At 39.2% G+C, this 19791-nt stretch overlaps 1 protein-coding gene across 7 annotated transcripts in view; it reads left to right on the top strand.

Moving 5' to 3' along the window:
* Positions 1 to 16416, top strand: part of SPIN1 (spindlin 1) — a 95918-nt gene extending 79502 nt beyond the window's left edge. For 5 of the 7 annotated variants that reach the window (XM_017876183.1, XM_017876182.1, XM_017876181.1 and 2 more), the window contains 2 exons: positions 5316 to 5549; positions 12785 to 16416. In XM_017876183.1, the coding sequence (XP_017731672.1) occupies positions 5316 to 5549; positions 12785 to 12984 (434 nt within the window). In that variant the 3' untranslated portion in view covers positions 12985 to 16416. The remainder of the gene's footprint in view (positions 1 to 5315; positions 5550 to 12784) is intronic. The other 2 variants (XM_017876186.1, XM_017876187.1) reach the window with 1 other exon arrangement.
* Positions 16417 to 19791: the final 3375 nt, after the last annotated feature.

The raw sequence follows: 19791 nt of genomic DNA, 5'->3' as shown, positions 1-19791 counted from the left end.
ATGGGTAAGGTTATCAGTAGCTCAAATATCCTGTGTGTTAATCTCATCAGATACAAAAGATAAGAGAATGCTGTGCATTTCTTTTGGAATCTTTCTGTGAAAGTGTATCTTTGATTGTGTACAATGTTAATGATAATTGGACTTTGAGCCAAAATTTAAGCAACCAAAACGTGATCTTTATTATACACAGAGCTTGACTGAAGAATGTTTGTGGAAATGAATGGTTCTTTTTAAATGTCTTGCAATGTCAGTTTTGCCTTGCAAGTGTTCCTTAAGGCATAAGGTCTAAGGTAAATAATAAATTACTGATTTTATTAGTAGGGTGGGATACACCCAAACTAATACTACTTTTTTTGAAGCATTTATTTTGAAATACTTTCTTATTACAGCGATGCTGCTCTTGTTTAAAATATTGGTTTGTAGTTTTAGAATTGTCTTTAAAGGTCTATACCATTAAATAATAAAGCTTCAGCATATCTAGGTAGGAATTTTGGGATCAAATTGTCACAGGAAGAAATTAGTTTAGTCTCCTCGCTTTGTTTTTCTTCAGACTGTGCCATTGTGTCCCTGGGATATAATGAGTTTCCTTAGGAAGTTAATTCTGCCTTAGTAGCAAGTTACTTTGTTAATCTTCTCTTTAGATATCAACTGCTAAATCTTTACTCATCTGTATAAATATGGTTCAGTTTTCAAAGAAATCTTTCGTTTAGTGCAAATATTTCTTACTACTCCTAAAAGTGATAATAAGTCTTTGTTATTTTCAACATTCTCATCTCTTCTTAAGCGTGACTGAACCCCTGCTCTTCCTCTTGATGCACATCCTACATTTCTTTTTCATCATGGCATTAATCCATTTCCCACATAAGAAACTTTAACATATTAAGAATCTTAACAGCAGAATTTTAGTCTCTGCCCCTTCTGAGACGACAGGTAGCTCACTTGAAGGTTCCTGCATATTGCTGCGTGACCTGTGATTGCTGGTCCTTTCGTCATCGAAGGATAGAAACTATACAAGTATCTGGTGATGGGACTAAGGGTTCCATGTTGTTCATAGTTTGGGATTATCTCAGTTTCCAACAATAGTGATTTTGTAAACAGTAAAGCAATATAAAAAGAAATCTAAGAGCTTTTATGTAAATCAGCGATGTATGTGCCTCATTCAGCTAATAGTTGCTATTAATTTTAGTATTTATCGTATTAGATTGGTGCAAAAGTAATTGCGGTTTTTGACATTGAAAGTAATGGCGAAAACAGCAGTTACTTTGGCATCAGCCTACTTTAGTCTAAAAAATTACTTGCTCTTCACTTACGTTTTACATAGGAAGCAATTGCTTCAGACAGTACATTAGAGTATAATTAAAATTATGTTTTTCTTAAGCTAAAGTTGGAGGAAAAAGTCAGTCAGCCAGAATGCATGTGATGTCACAGAGCAGTGGTTCCCAAAGCAAGGTCTGGGGACCCTTGGGTTCTCTGAAGCCCATTCAGGAAATTTGCAAGGTCAGAAATATTTTCAGATTGTTAAGCTGTAATTCATGCTTTTCACTCTCTTTTATTTCTCAGTTACACAGTGGAGTTTCCCACTATGTATTTGGAATATTTGCATAACTTAGTGAGCACAGTATTTTCTTTATGAATAGTGCATGGTACCAGATCATGCACTGGTGAAAGAGCTATTCTAAGTGCAAGACTAACTACTTTTTTTAATTGTAAAAAAAACCACATAGCATAAAATGTATTGTCCTAACCATTTTTAAGTGTACAGTTCAGTAGTGTGTTAAGTACATTTACATCGTTGAAACAGATCTCCAGAACTTCTTCATCTTACAAATCTGAAGCTCTCTACCTATTAAACAAAACAACATGCCTTTCCTTCCATTCCCAGCCCCTGGCAACCACTATTCTACACTCTGTCTCTATGAATTTGACTATTCTAGATATCTCATAGAAGTAGAATCACACAGTATTTGTTTTGTGAATAACTTATTTCACTTAGCATAATGTCCTCAAAGTTCGTTCATGTTGTAATGTGTGACAGGATTTCCTTTCTTTTTAAGGCTGGAAAGAACATTGCATTGTATCTATATACCACAGTTTGTTTATCTGTTCGCCCATTAATGGACATTTGGATTGTTTCTGCCTCTTGGTAGAATGTAAAATTGTACCATGTAAAATTGTGACTAGTGCTACTGTAAACATGGATATGCAGATATTTCTTTGAGATCCTGCTTTCAGTTTTTTTGGATATAGGCACAGGAGTGGGATTGCTGAATCATATGGTAATTATAATTTTAATTTTAATGTCGTAATTCTAATTTCTTAGGTAGAACTACCATACTGTTTTCCACAGCAGTTGTACTATTTTCCAGTCCTGCCTACAGTACACAAGGGTTTCAGTTCTCCATCCCTTAGTCAGCAGTTGTTATTTACTGTTTTTGTCATAGTGGTCATCCTGATGGGTGTGATATGATACCTCATTTTGTTTTGATTTCTGTTTCTCTGATGATTAGTGATGTTGGACATCTTTTTATGTGCTTGTTGGCCACTTGTAAATCATCTTTGGGGAAATACTCACATCCTTTGACCATTTTTTAATTAGGTTATTTGATTTTTGTTGAGTTGTGGGAGTTCTTTATATGTTCTGGAGACATGAGTTGTAATGTAACAGTATGACAAATTTATTAATGGTTTCAGATTCTGCATTGTAACTAACCTTTAAGGAGCTAACTGTTGACTTTTGTAGTTTCATATAAGAATATTTAGAATTATCTGAAAGACAATTAGAATACTCTTTTCAGTATCATATCTTTTGAGAGGCTGGATTTTATACATGAACCGAAAGAGCAGATCATAACAGATTGAGTGCTAAAGCAGATATGAGAATCTGCTTGTTCTTTTTAAAACCTAGACATTAGGAGGTTTGCAAAATGTAAAATTAAGCCACTCTTCTTACTATCTTTTGATAGGAAATAGTTATTTTTAATTTAAAATACATCGATATATAGGTATTTTTAAATGTTTCTATGTTTTTTATTTTCTGAAGTAGTAAATATTGGTAGGCATTATCTATGTAAACAGATGGTTTTTTAGGTGTGTAGTAATTTCTATTTATGTTTTAATTATTTTTTTAGAGACAAGATCTCACTTTGTCACCCAGGCTGGAGTATAGTGGTATGATCAGGGCTCACTGCTGTCTCAACACCTTGGGCTCAAGCAGTCCTCCTGCCTCAGTCTCCCGAGTTGCTGGGACTACAGGCGCGCACCACAGTACCCTGCTAATTTTTAACTTTTTGTAGAGATGAAATCTCATTATGTTGCCCAGGCTGGTCTCAAACTCCTGGCCTCAAGCAGTCCTCCTGCCTGGGACTCAAAGTGCTGGGATTATAGGTGTGAGCCACTGTGCCCAGCCAGTAATTTTTTAAGAATGCAATGGAGTTCTGACATCTAGTAGTCTGAGATCTACTGGCCCTAAGAAACTAGTGGGGGTTTTTTAGTATCGTACATGGGGGGAATTCTATGTAATTTTTTATTATTACTGCATACTTAAAACCAACCATGTAAGTTTAGGGTATGCTGATAAAATTGAATAGTGATACATTTATCAAGAAAATCTAACTTTTTTGTTTCTTTTGATTTAACAGAAATAGAACTCTGTTGAATGAGGAAAATAAGAGTGCTAACTGGTTTTTTTTGTTGTTAAGACCGGGCCTCACTTCCGTAGCCCAGGCTGGAGTGCAGTGGCGCCACGTTGTCTCACTGCAGCCTGGACTTCTGGGTTTAGGTGATTCATCACCTGGGCCTCCTGAGTAGCTGGGACTAGGGGCCTGCACCACACCTGGCTAACTTTTTGTTTTTTTGGTAGAGATGGGGTTTGGTCATGTTGCCCAGGCTTGCCTCAAACTTCTGGGCTTGAGTGATTAGCCCGCCTTGGACTCCCAAAGTGCTAGGATTATAGGTGTGAGCCACTGTGCCTGTCGCTAATTGTTTTTTGTTTTTTGGTTTTTTTTTTTTTTTAGGAAAATTCTTTTAATTTTGTATAAAGACAGTTATCTAAAATTGTGGACTGGAGAAATCTTAAAACCAATAGGATCCTTCATAGTTTTCCAGTGTTAAAAGATGAAGGTGATAATTTTCACCTCATTAGAAAAGTATTAAGGGCTAGGACTGTTAATCTATCATTTCAGAGACCTGAGCCCCCAATATGGGGCATCTGATTAAATCATACAAAATACTGACCTGCTATGATCTAGGTATAAAACAAGAAAGGGAAGGTCTCTGCTTTCATTGAGATATACAGGCAGCTAACAAATACACAAATGCATAAAATGGGATAACTTTAGATCATGGTGAATGTTACTAAGAGGTAAAATTGGGTAATGTGACTGGGATTTGTGGGGCTACCTTGTTGGTGAGGAGAACCCCAAAAGTAACCGGCCTTCTGAAGATGTGGGGAAGAGCCATCAGGCAGAGGAGAGTGTGTCCTAATGGGAGAGGAAGAAGAGCCGAGTAGAGAAGGCATGAGCAATGAGGAGGAAGATGGGAAAACTTGAGGGCAGAGGCGTGATGGCTTAGGGCTTGGGGGCCATGGTGAGCAGTTTGGTTGTTTTTCAAATTACGAAGGAAAGGCATGGGAACATTTTAAATCACACAATGTGGTATCAATGACACAGTGATTACTTTGGTTGCAGTGAAGAATAAGATTGTAGGAGCAAGAGAGTAAAAACCTATGCCTTAATAAAAAATGGAAATAAGACTGAAGGAAAACAAACACCAATTTCTTTAAAAAAAAAAAAAAACCTCTGTGCCTTGAATAGGTTAATTTCTAAGTTTTAAATAAACGTTCTGTGGTTACGTAAGATGCTAATACAGGAGAAGCAAAGTGAACCGTATACAGGAACTCGACTGTTTTTGCGATTCTTCTGTAAGTCTGAAATTATCTCAAAATTTAACTGTTAAGTAAACAGTAGCAAAAAATATTTTGTACCTTGAATGAACAGTTAAAACCTTTGATTTGGGTACAGAACCAAGAGCAGATGAGTCCAGAAAATTTTTTTAAAATCATATTTTTTTCAATTAACCAACTTGGGACAAAATACTTCCTTCTATTCCTGTTGAATCCATCTCTGAGCTGGGGCCCAGTAGTTTGTCTTTGGTTTTTTGTACTTTTTAAAGCTTTCCCAGATTCTGATGCTTGCTAATACATTGCATGGACAAAATGTCAGGTAGCCGCCTTTCGTAGATTCAGTCTTCATAGTCGGTAATCAGTGAAACGCTTTGTCAACTTTTTTTTTGTTTTTGTTTTTTTTTTAAATCCCCAGCAACATCTCGAATCAGCGATGCACACTTGGCAGACACAATGATTGGCAAAGCAGTGGAACATATGTTTGAGACAGAGGATGGTTCTAAAGATGAGTGGAGGGGAATGGTCTTAGCACGTGCACCTGTCATGAACACATGGTTTTACATTACCTATGAGAAAGACCCTGTCTTGTACATGTACCAACTCTTAGATGATTACAAAGAAGGCGACCTTCGCATTATGCCTGATTCCAGTAAGTATATATTGGCAACTTTTATTTTTGGTAATTAGAAGGGATTTGGACTTTAGTGCAAGATATTTGATTGGCTCTTTTGCAGATACATTTTTATTTCTGGATATATGATTATTCTTTTAGTCATGCACAAAGACAGCCTTTGAAATTTTTCATCCGGTTGTCATGAATTTTAGATAAGAAAATATTTGATAATCAGTTCTGCTTGACTTCTATAATAAGATACAAGTTTTTTTTTTTTTTTTTTTTTTTTTTTTTTTTTTTTGAGACGGAGTCTCGCTCTGCTGCCCAGGCTGGAGTGCAGTGGCCGGATCTCAGCTCACTGCAAGCTCCGCCTCCCGGGTTCACGCCATTCTCCTGCCTCAGCCTCCTGAGTAGCTGGGACTACAGGCGCCCGCCAGGTCGCCCGGCTAGTTTTTTGTATTTTAGTAGAGACGGGGTTTCACCATGTTAGCCAGGATGGTCTCGATCTCCTGACCTCGTGATCCGCCCGTCTCGGCCTCCCAAAGTGATGGGATTACAGGCTTGAGCCACCGCGCCCGGCCACAAGTTTTTTTTATAATTAACACTACTACATATTACTTATTGCTTTTATTTAAAAACATGATGGAATAGGGACCAGTAAAATACGTCCCCTTGTACCCCTGCTCAGCTTTAACGGTTATTGTCTCATTGCTTGTCTAGTTTTATCTATTAATCCCCCCAATGCAATTATTCTGAAGCTAACCCCAAGACGTTGATTATTTCATCTGTAAATACTTGAACTTCAGAGCAGCAATCTTCAGCCTTTTTGTCACCAGGAACCAGTTTCGTGGAAGACAGTTTTCCATGGATTGGGGGTGTTGGATGTGGAGATGGTGGTTTTGAAGGTGTTAGATTTCCCATAAGGAACACACAACCTAGATTCTTGACATGCGTAGTTCACAGTAAGGTTTATGCTCCTATGAGAATCTGATGTCCCTGCTGATCTGCCAGGAGGCAGACCTCAGGTGCAGTGCTCTCTTTGCCACTGCTCACCATCTGCTGTGCAGCGTGGCCCAGGTGTCCGGGACTCCTGATTTCAGAAAACAGTTAATTGGGAGAACTTTTCAGTAGCAACTGGAGTACAGAGTCAGTGTTTAGACAGATGATTAGCTATTTCCACAACTAGTCCGTTCGCACAGGTAAGGTAGAAGAGAATGTGACCTGGGCTAATTTCGTTAGGCCTAGAAAAGCTTTATTGGGTTGGTTATTTATTTATTTATTTATTTATTTATTTATTTATTTTTTTGGAGACAGAGTCTTGCCCTGTTGCTCAGGCTGGAGTGCAGTGGTGTGGTCTTGGCTCACTGCAGCCTCTGCCACCCCAGCTCAAGCGAGTCTCCTGCCCCAGCCTCCTAAGTGGCTGGGACTACAGGCACCAACCACCACGCCTGGCTAATTTTTGTTTGTTTGTTTGTTTTGTTTTGTATTTTAGTAGAGATGGGTTTCACCATGTTGGCCAGGGTGGTCTGAAACTCCTGAGCTCAGGCAGTCTGCCAGCCTTGGTCTCCCAAAGTATTAGGATTACAGGTGTGAGCCGTTACAGCTATATTAGTCCATATAATTAGTCCATTTAAAATGTACAATTCTGTACTTTTTAATATATGCACAGATATGTACAGTCCTCACTACAGTCGATTTTAGAACATTTTCATCACCTCAAAAGAAAACCTTGTATCGGCCGGGCGCGATGGCTCAAGCCTGTAATCCCAGCACTTTGGGAGGCCGAGCCGGGCGGATCACAAGGTCAGGAGATTGAGACCATCCTGGCTAACCCGGTGAAACCCCGTCTCTACTAAAAAATACAAAAAACTAGCCGGGCGAGGTGGCGGGCGCCTATAGTCCCAGCTACTTGGGAGGCTGAGGCAGGAGAATGGCGTCAACCCGAAAGGCGGAGCTTGCAGTGAGCTGAGATCCGGCCACTGCACTCCAGCCTGGGCGGCAGAGCGAGACTCCGTCTCAAAAAAAAAAAAAAACCTTGTATGTATTAGCTGTCAGTCCTTTATTCCTCCAACCCCCTAGCCTTAAGCAACCAGTAATGCTTGATGTGTCAGTTTCCCTGTTATGGACTTTCCTGTGAATGGACTATATATGGTGTGAGGTCCTTTGTGCTAGCTTCTTTCCCTTAGCGTGTTTTGAGATTTCATTCACGCTGTAGCATATATCAGTACTTCATTCCTTTTCATGGCCAAATACAATTGCACTGTATGGATATACTACATTTTGATTAGCCATTGATCCAGTAAAGGACATCTGAGTTGTTTCCCCACCTCTTGGTTTTTATGAGTAATGCTGCTATAAACGTGTGTGCAAGTTTCTGTATGGACATGTTTTATTTCTTTTGGGTACATACCTAGGAGTGGAATCGCTGGGTCGTAATGGTAACTTTATGTTTAATCGTTTGGGGGAACTGCAAGGCTAATTTTAAAAACGAAAAGACCATTTTACATTTCCAACAGCAGTGTTATGAGAGTTCTGATTTATCCACATTCTCACCAACTCTTACTGTTACCTGACTTTGATTCTTGCCATCCTAGTGGATGTGAAGTGGTATCTCATTGTGGCTTTGATTTGCATTTCCCTGATGAGTAATGATGTTAAGCATCTTTCATTATGCTTATTGGCCCTTTAAACAAAAAAAAAAATTTTTTTTTTTTTGAGATAGAGTCTTGTTCTGTTGCCCAGGCTGGAGTGCACTGGCGTGATCTCAGCTTACTGGCAGCCTCCGCCTCCTGGGTTCAAGCCATTCTCCTGCCTCAGCCTCCCAAGTAGCTGGGACTATAGGTGCGTGCCACGATGCGCAGATAATTTTTGTATTTTTAGTAGAGATGGGGTTTCACCATATTGGCCAGGCTCCTCTCGAACTCCTGGCCTCAAAGGATCCACCCACCTTGGCTTCCCAAAGGGCTGGAATACAGATGTGAGCCACCATGCCCGGTCTATTGGCCCTTTTTATATCATCTGTGGTGAAGTGTCTATTCATATCCCCTGCCCATTTTTAAATTGAATTATCTGTCTTTCATTATTGCGTTGTGACAGTTTTTAAAATATAAGACCTTTATCAGATACATGTTGCAAATATTTTCTCCCATTCCATGGGCTGTTTTTACTTTCTTGATGATGATCTTTGCACAGAAGTTTTAAACTTTGAAGTCCAAGTTAACATTTTCTCTTGCTGAGTATGCTTTTTGTGTCCTAAGAATCGTTTGCCAAATCTGGGGTCATAAAGATTTACCCTTGTTTTCTTCTAAGAGTTTTTATAGTTTTAGCTCTTACTTACAGGTGTTTGATGCATTTTCAAGTTAATTTTTGTTTATGGTTCAAGGTAAGGGTCCAACTTCATTTTTTTTTTTTTGCTTGTGACTGCCTATCTAGTTGTCCAAGCACTATTTTTTGCAAAGACTATTCTTTCCCCCATTGAATGGTTTTGGCATCCTTGTTGCGCAGTGGCTCACTCCTGTAATCCCCGCACTTTGGGACGCCAGGCGGGTGGATCACGAGGTCAGGAGTTCGAGACCAGCCTGGGCAACATGGGGAAACCCCATCTCTACTAAAAATTAGCCAGGCATGGTGGCAGGCACCTGTAATCCCAGCTACTTGGGAGGCTGAGGCAGGAGAATCGCTTGAACCTGGGAAGCGGAGGTTGCAGTGAGCCGAGACCACACCATTGCGCTACAGCCTGGGCGACAGAGCGAGACTCCGTCTCAAAAAAAAAAAAAAAAAAAATCAGTTGGCAAAGTTTGAGTCCTGCTTTTTTTTTTTCCTCCTTTTTTTTTGAGACAGTTGCACTCTGTTGCTCAGGCTGGAGTACAGTGGCACGATCTCAGCTCATTGCAACCTCCGCCTCCCAAGGAACTGGAATTACAGACATGTGCCACCACATTCGGCGAACTTTAGTATTTTTTGTAGAGATGGGGTTTTGCCATGTTGGCCAGGCCGTTCTCGAACTCCTGGAGTGAAGTGATCTGCCTGCCTCAGTCTCCCAAAGTGCTGGAATTACAGGTGTAAGCCACTGCACCTGGCCCCTGCTTGCTTTTTCAGGATTGTTTTGGCTATTCTGGGTCCCTTGCAATTTCATAAGAATTTTAGAATCAACTTGTCAGAACAAAGAAGTCCCCTGGGATTCTGATAGGGACTGTGTTGAATCTGTGGATCAGTTTGAAGAGTATTGCCCTCTTAACAGTGTTAACAAGACTTTACAAGTCTTCTAATCCATGAGCATGGGGTGTTTTTTCATTGATTGGTGGATTGATTTCAACAATATTTTGAAAACATTGCATTTCTTTTTCCTTTCTCCTTTCCTTTCACTTGCGCTTTCCCCTTTTTTCCTTTTATCTGAGACAGAGTCTTCTTGTCAGCCAGGCTGGAGTGCAGTGGCTTGATCTCACTTATTGCTGCCTCTGCCTCTCAGGTTCCAGCGATTCTCCTTCCTCAGCCTCCCGGATAGATGGGATTACAGGCACACACCACCTCGCCTAGCTCATGTTTGTATTTTTAGTAGAGACGAGGTTTCACCATGTTGACCAGGCTGGTCTTGAACTCCTGACCTCAGGTGATCCACCCACCTCGGCCTCCCAAAGTGCTGGGATTACAGGTTGAGCCACCGTGCCTGGCCACTTTTTATTTATTTATTTATTTTGAGATGGAGTCTTGTTCTGTCGCCAGGCTGGTGAGCAGTGGCACAGTCTTGGCTTACTGCAACCTCTGACTCCCAGGTTGAAGCAGTTCTCCTGCCTTAGCCTCCCAAGTAGCTAGGATTATAGGCATGCACCACCACACCCATCTAATTTTTGTAGTTTTAGTAGAGATGGGGTTTCACCATATTGGCCAGCATGGTCTCAATCTCCTGACCTTGTGATCCTCCTGCCTCGGCCTTGCAAAATGCTGGGATTACAGGTGTGAGCCACTGCGCCCGGTCCCGCATTTCTTTTATTAAATTTACTTCGAAGGATTTTATCCTTTTTGATGCTATTATACATATGAATTGAATTGTTTTCTTAATTTCGCTTTTGGATAAGTTTGTTCCTTTAAAAACTACTCAGTGGCCTTTCTTCAAACACATGAATATCTGGCCTTGGACAGATGTAACTGATACGCCCTCTCCATACATTAGCCATGTGTCAGTCATTTCTATTTCTTTTTTTTAAAAAATTCTTCCTATGAAGAAGTTAGTTAATGTACTAATTTGCTCATCTGGCCTTGAATTTCTACTTCTTTGATACATATTTTTAAAATTTTGGGGCTGGGCATTGTGGCTCATGCCTGTAATCCCAGCACTTTGGGAGGCCAAGGTGGGCAGATCACCTGAGGTCAGGAGTTCGAGGCCAGCCTGGTCAATATGGTGAAACCTGGTTTCTACTAAAAATTAAAAAATTAGCCGAGTATGGTGGCGGGCGCCTGTAGTCCCAGCTACTTGGGAGGTTGAGGCAGAAGAATCGCTTGAACCTGGGAGGTGGAGGTTGCAGTGAGTCAAGATCATACCGCTTCACTCCAGCCTGGGCAACAAGAGCAAGACTCCGTCTCAAAAAGAAAAAAAAAAAATTGTGTACATTTGTTATAAAGGGGTAATTCAAATTATATACTCAGGAATTTGTCATGAGAACATTTCTTTAAAAAGCATTTCTCCGTCCTTTATGAGGTAACTTGAACATTTTTTATGGATAGAGTAAGTACTGTTAATCATAGGAAATGCAAGGGTGTCTGCAGTTCTCCATCACTTTTCCTAACCATTTTTTGATCTTCCCTCTCCGTTAATTCTCCAAACTTACATTTGTGTGTGTGTGTGCGCGCGTGTATGTGCGCGCGTGTACACGCTGTGGAAGCGTATTTACCTTTAGAAACAGTGGTGGTGCTCTGATCTAATGAGTTCTGAAAGGGTCTTGTTCGAGTACTAGCTCTGATGCTAAAACAGGCCTCTACATGACTCCCTTGATTAGCTCAGTTACTATAAAATTTATGTGCAATCGTGTATTTGAAATTCCTTTGTAAACATGAAAGTGCCATAAAAATATGACAGTATGATGATACTGCTTAAGGGAAGATAATTTTTAAAGAAAAGAGTTCAGCTTATATTTCTTTATTCTTTTAAAAGAACTGATTATGCTCAGATGTTTTATTTTTATTGCTTGTGACTCTTAGTACCAGAGATCACAGTAGCAGTTTTTGGATTGTCATTCAGTGAGAGAATTTTATTGTAACCAAAGAGGCAGACTACTGTTAATACATGTACGTTGTATGGTCCACACCAGGATACCTGTGAGAGTAAAATGGCGTTGCTACCAATTGTGCCAGGATAACGTGGACTCTCTTATGTAGCTGGAGCCTCTGGTTTCCCTACCTGAAGGCCACCTGCTACTGTGACGAAAAGAGCTTTGAGTTTTTCAGAACCCATGCAGTTTCTTAAAATAGAATTGTAACTGCCTAGCAAGCCCCTCTCTCTTTTCTTTTACTTTGTTTTTTGTTGTTGGTGGTGATGATTTGCTGTTGCTGTGTGTTTTCTTAGAGGCCAGAAGCAGTACATTAATCTTGGGGACCTTTTAGGCAGTACAGATGCCTGGGCCATCCTCAGATTCCCCTGTACTTGTCCTGGGCTGAAGTTCATTCAGTACCAATTTTTAAAGCATGGAAAACTTAAATTTTGGAACTGAGTTAGGAAGATGATGTGAAATGCAGTGAAGTTGAGGGGGAAGAGGCTTTAAGGATTCAGAGTAAACCAATGGTACTTAGGCATTTTAAATATGTACCATATTCTCAGTAATCCCTGTAGGAATTGTCTGCTTTCAAATTATATTTCAAAGCCACTCAAACTTATTTTCATTTAATTACAGCTACAAATTAAACATGGACCAAATGAATTTTTGGTTATGATTTTTAAAATTGTTCATATATCTAGATGGGGGTCGGCAAACTATGAAAAAAGGTTTTATTGAAACACAGCCACATCTGTTTATATGCATATCATCAGTGGCTGCTTTCGTGCTACAGTGGCAGAGTTCAGCAGTTGGGACAGAGACCATATGCCCCTAACCCTGAAATATTTACTGCCTTGTCTTTTACGAAAATGTTTGCTGACTCCTGGTCTAGATAATCCTGAATTCAGAGTATTTAATTTTTTTTTTTAAGTTATGAAAATAAATATGTGAGTTGATTTATATCTAAAAATTGATTTAGAAATTTTTTTTTTCTCTCTCTCTCTCTTTTTTTTTTAAATATAGATGATTCACCTCCAGCAGAAAGGGAACCAGGAGAAGTTGTGGACAGCCTGGTAGGCAAACAAGTGGAATATGCCAAAGAAGATGGCTCCAAAAGGACTGGCATGGTCATTCATCAAGTAGAAGCCAAGCCCTCCGTCTATTTCATCAAGTTTGATGATGATTTCCATATTTATGTCTACGATTTGGTGAAAACATCCTAGATGTCATCACAAACTCTGCCAAATTTGTGGAACTATGAAATGTATTATTTGTAGACATAAAGACTTGATTGCTTTCCAGTTTAATGAAAGCTTAAATGTCCCTGCGAACCCACAATCTCTGCCAGCAGAACTGGTTTTGTTCTGAATAGTACAGATTGATGTGAACACAAAGCATTTTGTGTAAGGAGAACCCCTTTCTTTTAAAAGAAGTCTTGTCTATTTGGAGGGGAGTTACAGGCAAGTTTGGTAAAAGTTAAGCTAGTATCATAGTCATTTAAAATTGTAATAGATCTTAACCATTTTCCCCCTCACCTTAACCCTGTTATTCTGCCGCCACAATGCAAGCATAGTTTGATGTTTTCGTTATTGCCTTTTTTGAGATATATGTATCTGTATCTACCTATATCTATATGTGTGTATACATATATAATATATACACACATACATGTGTACACACACACACACACACACACACACACACACCCCACACACCCCACTGGCAGTCTTTTCTTCGTGGATTATTAGTATGGGGGTGACATAATTTTCTTGAGTTTAACAGGAGTGCTTTACCCAAGGCAGTCATGGTTGTATTACTGCTCTTTATTTCAAATCAAACTTTGGGCACAGGAAGCATATGGGAACATTTCAGCTTGTTTCAAAAAATCAGAAGTTCAGAGCACCTTTTCAATCTGGAGCCCTTAAACCATAAGTCCAAATATGAATTACTTGTGAACAGTTAATGACTCATTAGAATTTTACAATCTGGTGAAAAATCTGGGTAAAAGGCTACCTTTAATTCTAAGCTTTGAATTTTTTTTTTTTTTGTTACATTTTAATCATAAATTCTTTTTAGCAAAGCCCAGGTCCTTGTTCCACACAGTGTAATGTAGGTGTATTTTGGACAGCACATGTGGTACATTGTGTACAAATCAGTAATCTGGATTTCAGTACGTGAATTTAAAAGGCAACAATACATCACTGGTTTGTGTGTTTTTGGTAAGTTTCTGGAAGAATACAATGCTTTTATGTTGGAAGTATAAGTTTTGAGTGGCATTGTTGCCTTCTAACAAGCTCTCTGGGACTTTCAAATTTGTATTACTATTATTGCTAATGTATGATTATGGTCAGAAACTTTCAACCCACCCCTTTCCCCTACCCCCTGGCTTTTCCTCGCAAAGAATGTCTAGACAAATAGCAGCTTAGTCTCCTGACACCTTGTGGGGTGCATGTTCCTGCTCCAGGTGTGCTGTTAATGTGGATTCATTCCATTCAGTGGCCCCTTGGGGTTTGCATGTCAGTGATGCGTTACCATAGAAGAAAGAGCCAGCCGTTTGTGTTCTCTTGGTGGGTGTAAGTAATAGCAGCCCTTAGCCACGGAGTCTTTATGTGGTTTATTCCTGCAAGGTTGTTTTAAACTGAAATAGAACTGCTAGTGTGATTGGTTGATCAGCAAAACAGCTGCTCTCACTTCGTTTTGGAGGAACCCTGGTGGTTTGACAACCAGGAGAAAGGCCATATGTGAAACCAGTCTCTTGTGGAGATTGGAAATCATCCCTGATATTTGGGCAGAGCCTAAACGTGCATGCTTATCACTCAGACACCAAAAGTTTGAATCAGAGGTCCGAGTGACCTCTTTTGTGGCTGTTCTTGATGGTTTCCAGGCCTCGTTATGCATGGTTTGCTTGATGCCCATTTTTTGTGCCTTGTGCTGTTGGATGGTAACGACCACTCACCATGTAAACACAGTACCTCAGTTTTCTGTCCACAGCTGCAGTCGCTCTGTCCCTGGTGCTTCACTGTGGGCAGCCAGGGACAAGCTTCTGAAAGCAGTTGTGATACCCAAGTCATAGGTGCTTCTCGTGTGTGAACAGGTATTATTCTGCAGATCTGCTATGTGTTTTCCTGTTGACTTTAAGAGTCCCTGCATGTAAATCTCAAAGCTGAGCCTGGCTCCCAGAGTCCAGACTGACATTACAGCGCAGGAGTTTGCAAGTGTGTCCAGCATGCACGGACTGTGCAGAACTTGGCTCGGTCACTTTGGGTGGAAAAATAAAGTTCATTTTGAAGTATCTTGAGGGTTGGGTCAATTGAGACATTTCTAGCATTACTTAATGACTTGCATTGTGGTTTTTCTGCAAGCAACTTTAATGACTTTTTTTATACCACATGGTCTCCCAGTTTCTAGATGAATGCAACATGATGATGGTGATGATGACGATGAGTTTAATCATTGTTCCATTTATTGCCTTTAGGGCTGAGGGAAAGGGAAGATTTTTTTTTTTCTCTCCCCATTTTCCCCCGTTCTGTCTTTCTTTTGGTGGCTTACACCACACTTAATGACGCTATGACTAATTCTGCTCCCAAGCCCTTGTATCTTGGGCTTCATTTTAGGCTCACGTGTCAGATCTGCATGCATTGCTTGCATTTTTCTGGTATCTGAATGTTGGTTCCTTGTTCCAGGAATTCAACATTAATTTCCAAAAGTATCATGGGACTTGTGACAACACAAGACATGAATCTATGTATAAAATTTTATCGGCCTTTCTCATTTACCTGCTCTAGTATTATTGTATTGTGTGTGCGTGCGTGTGTGATGTCAGGCTGCCACGTAAAACTTCAGAGAAAAATCTTAAAAGCAGACCATCCTTTTTTGCATGCTCTATTCTAAGTAGAATGTTCAATGTAACTGACTAAAATTGCATGTTAAAGATATTTAGGTTTTTTTGTTTTCTTTATTTTTATTTGTTTTCAGTTTCCTGTATATTTGCTTACTGTGCCGTTTTAGTGGTTTTAGGATAAAAATGCACTGGTGAAGCAAATGTAGTGCCAACAGAAGGTGATTTTCCAGTTGTAAATGTCATGCAGCATTTGAAGGGACTGTGTTTTCTTAAAAAAAAAAATCACAGTTACTTCTAAATCAGATTTCGTTTCTTTTATCGTTTTATGTGCCAAACCACGAAGTGCATTGGGCTTGAATCTCTGAACACTGTAGACCCATTAGAAGACTGTTCCGATTGTCACAAATTGTAGTGCCTGAAAACACTCTTAAGCTGATTGTCTTAAAAAAATGAAAGTTCTCCAAAGACAAAACAGGAACAATTATTATAACAAAATAATTATGGTTGAAATGTCTGTGGTTCCTTGGAAATGCTGCGCTCTTTGTGTTTTCCATCATTAGTGCAGTTGGAATGAATGTGTACAGGTCAGAGGTCTTCGTGTTCACATTTTAAAATTAGGTAAATGACCTCATCTTTCAAGCTTGAATTCATTTTTAATTTTAATTTTATTTTATACAATGTGTAGACAGTTCCCTGTTCTCTGCATTTAGAAGTATACACAATATAAATCTGTTAATTCTGTAAGTAATTTTTATAATTATGATGTAACTCTATCTTATCCTTAAAACATTTAAAATAAACCCTTTATGTGCAACTCCTGACTGTAAAGTTTGTGCTCATGAGCAAATTGTGATGTGTTAAACTTGATTCTGAGAAGTTTTTGGGCCAAGTAACCTTTTCACCACATGTAAATGTCAGATATGCATAGAAACAGAAAGAAATAGAATTTTTATTTGATTGATAACATTCAATAATACCTGAAAGAAGAGGAGGCAATCATCAATATCACACATATATTAAATATTGAAGTTTGCAGTTTGACATTGATAAAATTCAACTTTACAAGATCTTAAACTTAAAGAAAATTCTTTTAAATAGAATTAAATAATGTGTATTTTATACTTTCATATCTATTCTTGCTTTGAATATTTCTTACAATGCTTTTACTCATATTTAAATAATAAACAATGGGATTCTATAGTGAAAAATCACTATTTCTCAATGCTAAGATATAAAAAAATGAATAATATAGGCTCGTGCAAAAGTAATAGCAGTTTTACCATTGCTTGTATGGCAAAATATGCAGTTGCTTTTGCACCATCCTAATATTAACACCTATGTATGTTTTATCTTTCTTGATTATTTTAATCAATGAGGTAAAAAGTGGAATTTATGGCATGTTTTAATTAGTGGTTTTTTTGTTTTTGTTTTTTTTTAATGTTTCCCAATTCATTTTGGCCAAAGGATCTTGTGCTTAAGTCCAGGATATTTACCTGCTTTTGGGAGAATGGTTGATACTTGGTGAGAGATGAGTGCAAACTTGGGCTGTGGGACACCGGCCTTCTAGGTTTGTGTCAGTGCAGTGTCTATGCCCCAAGACCGTGGAGGTTACTGAGGTGGACTGAAGACAGGGTCTACTCCAGCTTTGGTGGAAGAAGTCTGTAGTTTAGGGAGGAGATGAGCTATTGAGAAGCACAGGTGCCCCTCTTGAGTCTGGATTTTCTGACCTTCCTTGCTGAAGGTAGATTATTCATTGTCTGTCTGTGGTATCTATCGCGGGTACAGCTCTGTAAATATTGCTCCAAAAATATAACAAAGTTAAGTTTGAAAGTTGATGACTAGTATTTGTAAACGAATGAATCAACTCCCCTATTTAAAGCAGTCATCACTCTGTTGGAGAATTTTTGTTTCTTGGTACAATTAAACTCTGATGACAAAAGCATTTGATACTAATAAAGCATTCATAAATGCTTAATAAGTACCTTGCCAAACACTTTCCACACTATTTTATTTTGTTCTTAACAGTCTTTTGAGGAAGGGACAGAGATTGAGTATCTCATGCAGGATTACAGAGGAATGAAGACTCAGATCTCTCTTTTGTGCCCAGACTCTGAGCTGCTTTATGAACACCTCAAGTAAATTACTTCACTGGAGTGATTTGAGTAATCCATCTATAGTGTAATATTTTCTGTGAATAATTTTCTGTAACCGTATTTCATAAGTTAATATCTAAAAAGTGTTTATTTCCAAATTGCCAAATAAAAGGTTTTATATTAGTCATTAGAATGTAGGCATCTGTGTCTCTGTATACTAGGAATTATAACCCAAAATTGTTTTTGTGCTTAAAAAATAAATGTCTCCACCATAGCACATGTATACCTATGTAACAAACCTGCACGTTCTGCGCATGTATCCTGGAACTTAAAAAAAATTTTTTTCCATAACTAAAAAAAGTAAATAAATGATGTCTTTTGGAGAGAAAGTATGCTGAAGAAATTTAAAAAATTTTCATCACAAGAATATAGATACTTTAATTTTTAAGTATATTCATTTGCTTATTTATTTTGAGACTGGGTTATGGGACTGGCTAATCTTTGTATTTTTGGTAGAGACAGGGTTTCAGCCATGTTGCCAAGGCTGGTCTCGAACTGCTGGGCTCAAGCGATCCACCCTCCTCAGCCTCCCAAAGTGCTGAGATTATAGGCGTGAGTCATGGCACCTAGCTAGATAACTTTATATTTTAAAGACACTTTCAATATATCATGAAAGTAGTATCTTCATAAACCTATTTTTTTAAACTACACAGGAGACTTAAAAAGCCTAGATTTCTTTTGCTCATAATCTACAATCTTATACTTAATTTTTATAGTAATTGGTTTGTTCTGTGTCATGTACTTGTAAGTTTTTAGGCAGCATGTGGAGTTGAGAGAATTCATTGAGTCTTTAAGTTACTTCTCCAGCCATTCCTAGAGTCTCTGTCTTCCCTTATGATTGATGTTGGTAAACCAAGTAGCAGACGGTTTTTGAAAAATGTCATGGCACATAAGTTTGCCCAAACATGACATTGGCATTCTTTCTGCTTATTTATTTATTTTTGTTTATTGTTATTATTTTTTTGAGACAGAGTTTTACTCTTGTTGCCCAGTCTGGAGTGCAATGGCGCGATCTCGGCTCACCGCAACCTCCGCATCCCAGGTTCAAGCAATTCTCCTGCCTCAGCCTCCCGAGTAGCTGGGATTACAGGCATACACCACCACACCCAGCTAGTTTTGTATTTTCAGTAGAGACAGGGTTTCTCCATGTTGAGGCTGGTCTCAAACTCCTGACCTCAGGTGATCCACCCACTTCCCGCCTCCCAAAGTGCTGAGATTAAAAGGCATGAGCCACCACGCCCGGCTGCTACTTAATTTTTTAGTGAGGGCACTGGTCCAAGTGGTGCGTCAGTCCCTGTCCAGCTCTGAGGTGACACAAAAGTACGGGGCCTTGCTGTGCATTTGTTTTTTTACATTGACTGTTCAGTGAGTGCGTAGGCTTACTCCTGGCTCTGCTTTTACCATCCTCTTTCTCATTATTTTCAATTTATGCTTTCTGGGGGGAAAGTTAAGAGCTTTATGTACCACACAAACTACCTAAAATCCTTAATAGGGTAAGAAGATTATATATACATTTAAAATTGTCTGTTTCTATGTTGGAATTACTGAAGCACATTAAAATGTGAAAGGACAAAGTCTTTTAAAAACCTTTATGTTGGGCTGGGCACAGTGACTTGTGCCTATTGTAATCCCAGGACTTTGGGATGCCAAGGTGGATGGATCACAAGGTCAGGAGTTTGAGACCAGCCTGGCCAATATGGTGAAACCCCGTCTCTACTAAAAATACAAAAAAGCCAGCCAGGTGTGGTGGTGCACACCTGTAATCCCAGCTACTCAGGAGGCTGAGGCAGAAGAATAGCTTGAACCCTGCCTGGAGGCGAAGGTTGCAGTGAGCTGAGATCGTGCCACTGCACTCCAGCCTGGGCGACAGTCTGTGCAAGACTGTGTTTAAAAAAATAGAAAACAAAACAAAACAAAACCAACCTTGATGTTAACATAGGTTAACAGTTGTTAACAACCTAGGGTTGAGTGGCAGCATTGTGAATTGTCTTCACATACAGATTGTGAAAATAACTCCTAAAGCTTTTTCCTTGAAC

Source organism: Rhinopithecus bieti, unplaced genomic scaffold (assembly GCF_001698545.2).
Source record: "Rhinopithecus bieti isolate Rb0 unplaced genomic scaffold, ASM169854v2 scaffold_9919, whole genome shotgun sequence".
Taxonomy (NCBI): domain Eukaryota; kingdom Metazoa; phylum Chordata; class Mammalia; order Primates; family Cercopithecidae; genus Rhinopithecus; species Rhinopithecus bieti.
The sequence above is the reverse complement of the archived record's forward strand: the minus strand, read 5'-3'. Positions and strand labels throughout refer to the sequence as shown.